Raw genomic sequence first — 7,861 nt, 5'->3', positions numbered from 1 at the left:
ACAAAAACATTACTTGTAATATAACTTGTCCTCTGTCAAGCATTATGTAAATACAAATTTGAATACCAAGAGAAATTGCTTGATGTTTCAACTACAAAATTGTCATACGCAATACATGTGTTCAATAGGTAAATTAGAATATTTAGAAGTTAAATTATGGTATTGTTTCATTTTTTAACCGTTTGCCAATCAGACTATGAAGTGCTGCAGTCATTTATACATAAGTTGAGCTCGACTTACAGATAGCTACAAATAACTTGCCTTTCTTTTTTCGTAGCTGAAAGCACTTTTCAGTAACACAAGTAGAGCTAAATCTTTATACTAGAAATGATTTTTAGCCAAGGCTATAGAAACAAAGGTATTTAGAACTGGCTTTATCCAAAGTTTGCTTACTTTTTTCAATTACATAACATGAATGGATTAAAACATATTTTGCACCTAAGTTGTCAGCAAGTATAATTCTAGGCCTTCGCTGTCCTTTTTTTCCTAAAAATTTCCCACTTCTTAAAACTTCTAATAAATGGTCTACGCATTGTTAGCTGTCTTAACTGTTACAATTGTGTCACTATTTTAATGTGTGATGTCAAATAAACATTCTATGTTGTGATCCAAAGTGACACTTTAAGAAAAAGCCTTTCTCTCTTTTTGCATCAAAGCTGTTCAACTCTGATATTCTTTTTGTAATTTACAGAAATAATAATAATTGTTTCGTCAAAAAGTAACTTTATATTTCTCATTTTCACCTTCAAATTTTTACATATGTTATACATACATGTAAATCCTGAAGGTAACCACTCCCCATGGTTTGTCTCGCAAGTAGTGTGTCATAATGTAACGTTTGTTGGGAGATGATAACCACCAAATACGCTAAACTTGCTTTACGCAAATATAGTTGCTAAGGTTAACATACTATTTTGTTGCCCATTTTTGTATGTAGAGTAGTACATTATTGACATAAAAATTTAATGAATTTAAAGTTAAATTCAATATTATTGTTATAGTTCCATTTCAAATCTAAGAACTCCTACGGTATTTGCTGCATGTATTACAATGTAATGTTATATTTTATTGCAGATCATAGCCACAAAATGCCCTAAAGTTGCTTAAGATGAGTCCTAAAAAGGGAGAGATTACATATGACCCAGATAAAAAGACCAATAATCCGGCTGTCAGTTTGGCAAAAAGCGTGTCACCTGGTTGGTGGGTTTAGTCGACCACAGAGTCAGCGGTACAGTACTTGCCTGTTACCGAGTTGGCCTCTGCATTCAATGTGCCGAGCCTATTGCAAAGATCCATATTTAAGAAGCACAGATGAACTGAAACAAACAAACCACTTAGAATTTTACTACCGGGCAGCTGACTACTTCACGCCATCAACTGTACTCATATGTATACACGTAAATTTGTTGTTTGTTGTACTCTAGGGGCTTGGCTGCTTGTAGAGTGAAGGGTTACAGTAGACCATTTACATAAGTTCCTACTAGATATGCACGTGGACTTTTCTCAAAGTTATTTGAAAAAACTTATACTGCCAACTTCTTGTTACTACTTTCAGTCAACAAATTAACAACGTTTAAGCAGAAATGCAATAAAAATTGAGAGAAAAATATAATCTGAGGTAGTTCTATCTGTTTTATATTTTGTTGACTGCAAGCATCAAATAACTCAACTTTACTTAGTATTTTCATGTTTGCCTAAAAGATCTTTCTAGAAGGTCTGCAGTTTTTTTGTGACTGCACTGTTGACGACTTTCTATATGCTGTTTCTTAAAAAGTAGCAAATATTTTTGTTTCGATTTTGGTTAAAAGCATTTGTCTTTGCCCATTTTATTTTTTCTGTACATGTAGTTTTTGTGTTATAAAAAGGAACTTCATAATAGTGCGAGCATCACGCTAAAAATTAATATTTGTGCTAACTTTCTGTGTTATGTTGAAGCAAGTGAGCAATGAATTGGTACTAGCAAGTAGTTTTTATAGTGAGGATGTTACTAATAAAAATATTGTACAACAAATGCTCAGATGGCTAGAAATTCTTAACTTTAAATCTTTACGTGCACAAAAATTGCAAAACTTCAAAGATTTTGAAACAATGGCTTCAAAAGATGGAATTATGATAATTACTTGTACACATTTCCTATTATTATTAAATACTAAACTTAATTGAATGAGACTGTCATGTCCTTTAGGAAACTACACAAGTGGGGTAAAATGTGTGATTATGTTTTAAATAGTGCCAACTTAAAGATGAGACTCTGAGGATTAAATTGATATTTTGCTTTGTTATATTTAAAATAGTTATATTTATTCTATTTAGAATTGAACTTTGAGTTTATGCAAATTTACAGGGTAGCTCCATACTTTTGCACATGAATGTAGATTAGTTTAATCTCGAAAACAAAAAAAAGTTTATATATTTAATCAATATTGCCGCTCAGGCAACACTTTCCCTCTTTTTCCCTTTTCCCCTTTTCCCAATTTTCCCTTTTTCATTTTCCCCTTTTTCCATTTTCCCCTTTTCCTTTCTCCCTTTTCCCCTTTTCCCCTTTTCCCCTTTTCCCCCTTTCCCCCCTTTCCCTTTTCCCCCTTTCCCCATTTCTCCCTTTCCCCCTTTTCCACCTTTCTATAAACTCTATATGTTTCATAGAATCGACATAGAAGCTTCACATTTCAGGCTTGTCAATTGTTTATTTTTATTACCAGTAAGTGTAGTTTCTCAATTCATTTTGTGAAAGGTTTTGAGATTGGACACCATTTGGTCTGTGGTTTGATGTAGTGAGATACCCTCTTTATCATCTTACCTACATGTATGTGATATTCAGTTGCATAGCTTCTACATTCTTCTTTCTTCTTCATCTTCTTCTTATTTCTTCTTCATTCTTCTGCTGCATATTGCAGCTGTGCTAGCAATCACTTCTTGACAACTCTCAAGGCTTGAGTGCATGAACTGCAGAATTGTTTGTCTCAGCATCTTGTATGCTGCTTCATCGTAATTTATAACAGATGCTGTTGATCAAGTATTGAGTTTAGTTTTAGGATAATAATGGGAGTGATTGCGTTGTGGGTGTGTAATATTTCAAGATACCAACTGTAAAGGACAGCTGCTTTGATTTATTTGGCGCCATTAGGTTTGAGAAGGTCTGTAGCAATGGCATGCCATTTTGATTGTGAAAGGTTGTTTGAGATCATAGGTTATTTGGAGTTGCTGGTGCTTTCAAGTTGCAATATGCGAATTAGGATATGTGTGCCTGAATGTTTTGGTTTAATTTGGGCCACAAGACTCCTTTGGCAGCACGAGATTTGCATTTTTTAAAACCTAAATTTCCTCAGTGCACCCCCTCAAGGGTATTTGCTTTGAGCTTGTCAGGGTTGACTATTTTGTTGCTGTTTAGCAACATTTTCTCTACGACTGATAAATTTGCTCTAAGGTGAAACTGCGACAGTAGAGCGCCTTAGAGCAAACTAATGAAGGTGAAACTACGACAGTAGTTTCACCTTCAGCAGTATGCTTTAGCCAACTAAAGTAATTAAAGTGTAATTGAGTGAATTTTTGCAAATATTTGGTCTGTTTGAGTGCATTAGAAAATTTTACTGGATCCTTTCATCACGAAGGAATCCAGGAATTTGTACTTTAATAGTAAATTAGACTTTTCTGAGATAAAGCGTATCTTAATTTCTTCTGTTAGTTAGATGCTAAATTTGTGTTTGTTGTCGGGATATTGCGACAAATTGTCCGGTACAATCATTTGTGTGCAAGGTATGTGTTTTGCTACAGAGTTGTAGCACACGAGACGCATCAACATTCTTTTGCATCTTGCTGACGTGTTATTGATATATATGCCATTCATCGTTGGGACTGAAGGAGAGTGATCAGCTATTAGGTCAAAGCTAGCTAATCTGATGTGGTTTGGTCAAATTTGCCACAGTCCCTACAAGTGCTAGTAATTCTAACTCAATATTACACTAGTTCTTTTTTTGCGTCATGGAGGGAACGCAATTCGAAATATATGCAACATTTTTTCTCTGTAAGCATGACACCAATGCCGTTCTGAGAGGCATCGACATGTATAGATTCAGGGAGGTTCCTGTCATGGTATTTCAGTCACCAGGTCTGCTTGAGTTGGGCACTGATATTGTAGACAGTTTCTTCTATGGGGTGTCCCAAGTACACTGGGTGTTCTTGCATAGGAGGCAATAGAAAGGCTAGCTAGTTCTGATAGGTATTCTATGTAATGTTGCATATAGTTGATCTTGTCTAAGATTTTTGTGATGAATTACCCCACAGAGCCCCTTGTGACGCATACGTAACATAACATTTGAGCAGCTGTGGTGCCTTGTAAAATTATCATTTTCTTATTCAATTTATCTAGAGTACATAAACTGTCATATATTTTACATATATAGACAATTTTTCCCTAGTATACTGGGTTGTGCATTCATAGCCCATCCTGGAAAAGAGCAGGTGCCACATTGCCAGCCAATGGCACGAACTGGCTAGAATCTTCAAATAATCTCAAGTCCAAAGTGCATTTCCACTGCCAAAATCATCCTTAATATTGTTTTACAGGATCTGTACTTTACTCAAAATAATTATGTAATAAATCCTTTGATGTCTTGGTCCTTTTCATAAGCAAAATTAATTCATGTTACACCGGTGTAACAGTGGGTCTTTGTTCTCATTTCCTGCACTTCCTAGCTTATAGTTGAATTTTGGCTGACAAACATGCATTGTAAAACTAATCTGCATTGGCTATTAGTGCAGATGGTTATTAGTGCCGGTGCCAAAATGGAGGCTCCAGCTAACCAGAATATAAAAACACCATATCAGTACTTCCAACAATTTGTGACTGCTGATATGAGTGATGGCATGGTTGACAATACCAACCTCTACAGCACACAAAAGACGGAAAAAAGCATCAAAACCACAAAGAAAGAAGTAGAGCAGATGATGGGAATGTATTTTTATATGGGCCTTGTACGAATGAGCAGCTTGAGACAATACTGGGAACAAGGTACCAACTATGTACCAGTAAGTAGTGTAATGCCACAGAATAGGTTCCAACAGCTTACTACCCAACTGCACTTTGTTAACAATAGCAGCATATTAGATGAACAGAAGAGAGAAAAGCTTTGGAACATTCGACCATGGTTAGACAGTCTGAGGGATCAGTGCCTAAAAGTAACAGCAGAAGAGCGCAACTCAATTGATGAAATGAGGTGCAGTATCGAGGAACAACCAGCAATCAATCAGGCAGTATATAAAAAGCAAACCACATTCATAGGGATTCAAGGCATAGGGTAGAGCTGATACCAGCGAAATGCTCTTTGACTTTAACATTTATCAAGGTGGCGATGGCACCCGAAGCTACCTTGGCCAAGGTGGAGATGTAGTGATGAAGCTTTTCTCTACACTAGCAAAGAATTCAAACTATAAGATCTATGCAGACAATTCATTTACCAGCGTTCCACTCCTGGAGAAACTTTTAAGGTGGGAATTACAGTACACTGGCACTGTCAGACAGAATTGGCTTCTAAACTGTAACATCAAAGGTGAAAAAGAGCTCAAGAAGGAAGGCAGAGGGTCATTTGACTTTCGGGTCGAAGACACTCACAACATTTTGGCTGTTAGATGGTTTGACAACCGAGCAGTGACATTGCTCTTTGCCCATACCTGTGTAGAGCCGCTGCGCATGGCTGGAAGATGGGACAAGAAGGCAAAGAAAAGGATTGATGTTTCCATGCCTGCAATTGTGGCAGATTACAACAACCACATGGGTGGTATTGACATACTCGACTCCTTTCTGGCAAAGTACCGATTTAGAATACGGTCTAGGAGATGGTATATCTACCTCTTTTGCCATTTTCTCTCCGTGGCTCTGGTCAATAGTTGGCTAATGTACAAGCGAGAATGCCGCTTGTTGCAGCTTCCAGATAAAAAAATGCTCCTGCAGCGCAAGTTTCAGGCTATAGTAGCTGAGTGCTTGGTATCAGTTGACAGCGACAAGAAGCGTGGCCGACGCACATCTTCTAACCCGCTGATAACCAAGCAAAAGGTTGTGAACATTCTGTGTGCTGATGTGAGAAAAGATCAAGTCGCCCATTGGCCAGCAAAGAGTGAAACGAGAGGAAGGTGTAAGCTGTGTGAAACAAATAACACTAACACAATGTGCAGTAAATGTGGTGTGCGGTTGTGCTTTGTGGACGGACGTAATTGTTCCGTGGACTTCCATGCGTAAGAGTTGTCATGTACATGATTAAAAAAGGTCCTGCTTAACTGTAACAGTTCACAATCTTATTGTCCTATCATTTATGTCATTTCAGTGATACTGGCACATGCAATTTTATAATTATAATAAAACATTCAATATTCAACTCTTGCTCTTAATTTACACTGTAATGCCCAATGTGACATATTCGTCACAAAGCAAAAAACATTAAAAAAAGTCATGATGATTTTTTTTCTTTTTACCTTTGCAAAAAGGAAGCTGAAACAACTAGATTACAAAAAAAACTTTTTTTTATCATGGCTTCAACCACCTGGGTTCTGTGGGGTAATAAATAAAAATAAATCACATTTTGGAAAAACAAATAACATAGAAATAACCAATAAAAACACAAACGGTATGTTTGTTCAACTAAAGTGTTGATCCTCTAGACAAATATTGCTGGGAATACAAGGGTGGCTATCATAGATGTAGCAGGAGTTCATAGACGCAGTTAGAACCTGTAAATATATGTTAGACTATATTACTATGGAACAAATAAAAAAATTAGATATTGGAAAATCAAATAGCGGAGAGATAACTAATAAAACTACAAGCGGTTTGTTTGTCTGCTTAACCTTGATGTTTAGCATCTGAGCAAAACTAAAGAAAAATTACTGGAAATGGGAGGGCGGCTGTGGGAGTTGGACGTTGTATTGTTGTTTTAGATTGCTTTTACTCGTAGTTACTGGTTCAGGAACGCAAATTAAATGATTTATTTACATCCTAACAAAATGAAAAAAACTGTAAGTCATATTACCAAAAAAACTGAATTGACAAACAGAAAACACAAACAGAATCGCTAAAAACTATAGTTGTCCTTTTCTGTATGCAAGATGTGGCAAATCCAAACTATGTACAATCAACAAAAACCAGGTCAACTAATGACTTGCTAGCAAATGAAACGGAGTGAGATGCATTGAATTTTGTACCTGATGTGGGCTGAAGTAAGAAGGACTTTTATATCTGGACACATATTTTGTTAATAGAAGCAACATCTGTATAAATAGACTTTTCATAATGTGGAAATTTTATTATATCGAGTATTTCTTAACTTCAGGTTACACTTTACTTCGTCTTAGGAACTTACATAAGCCTAAAAATTGTATACCGTTGTTTTGCTTGTAGGGTGTATCTTTTTCTTTGTGCTCTCAGCGTTTCAATTATCTGGTGTCAAAATTTCTTAGACTAAGATACACTACATCCTAAGAACTCTAATCGCTTTTGTCTTTAACCATTTTTTGTGATTTCAATATGAATCTTGCTCTTCAAAATCTATCAAACAGTTGCTGGAAAAACTTTATATGTTTATGTAAACCATTATGACTACAACGATCCAATCATCTACATAGCAATGATAATTGTGGAAGCTAAGAGTGCCTTGACAATGTTTGCAATCTGTAGAAAAACTAGTTTAAATACAACACACCATTGGCCATTTATGAAGCAATATTGGGAATGATTTCCCAATATTGTTAATATTGAGAAATCATTAATATACCAATATAATACCCCACAATATTGTTTCTCTTATGATTTTTTTCATTTTACAATGGCAGTGCATGCGTAAAGGCCTTGTGCAGCATTCAAAAAAGAGTACAG

At 36.0% G+C, this 7,861-nt stretch overlaps 1 protein-coding gene across 1 annotated transcript; it reads left to right on the top strand.

The window, feature by feature from the left end:
• The first annotated feature begins 5,314 nt into the window (after positions 1-5,314).
• LOC137402434 (piggyBac transposable element-derived protein 2-like) lies at positions 5,315-6,232 on the top strand. Its single transcript, XM_068088931.1, has one exon. It carries the CDS (start codon positions 5,315-5,317, stop codon positions 6,230-6,232), a length of 918 nt encoding a protein of 305 aa, XP_067945032.1.
• The last annotated feature ends 1,629 nt before the right edge of the window (positions 6,233-7,861 follow it).

Source organism: Watersipora subatra, chromosome 8 (assembly GCF_963576615.1).
Source record: "Watersipora subatra chromosome 8, tzWatSuba1.1, whole genome shotgun sequence".
Classification (NCBI taxonomy): domain Eukaryota; kingdom Metazoa; phylum Bryozoa; class Gymnolaemata; order Cheilostomatida; family Watersiporidae; genus Watersipora; species Watersipora subatra.
This window is presented reverse-complemented; position numbering and strand designations above follow the sequence as displayed.

Coding starts and splice junctions, on each gene's coding strand:
- LOC137402434 (XM_068088931.1), top strand. CDS start 5,315: ATGCTCTTTGACTTTAACATTTATCAAGGTGGCGATGGCACCCGAAGC.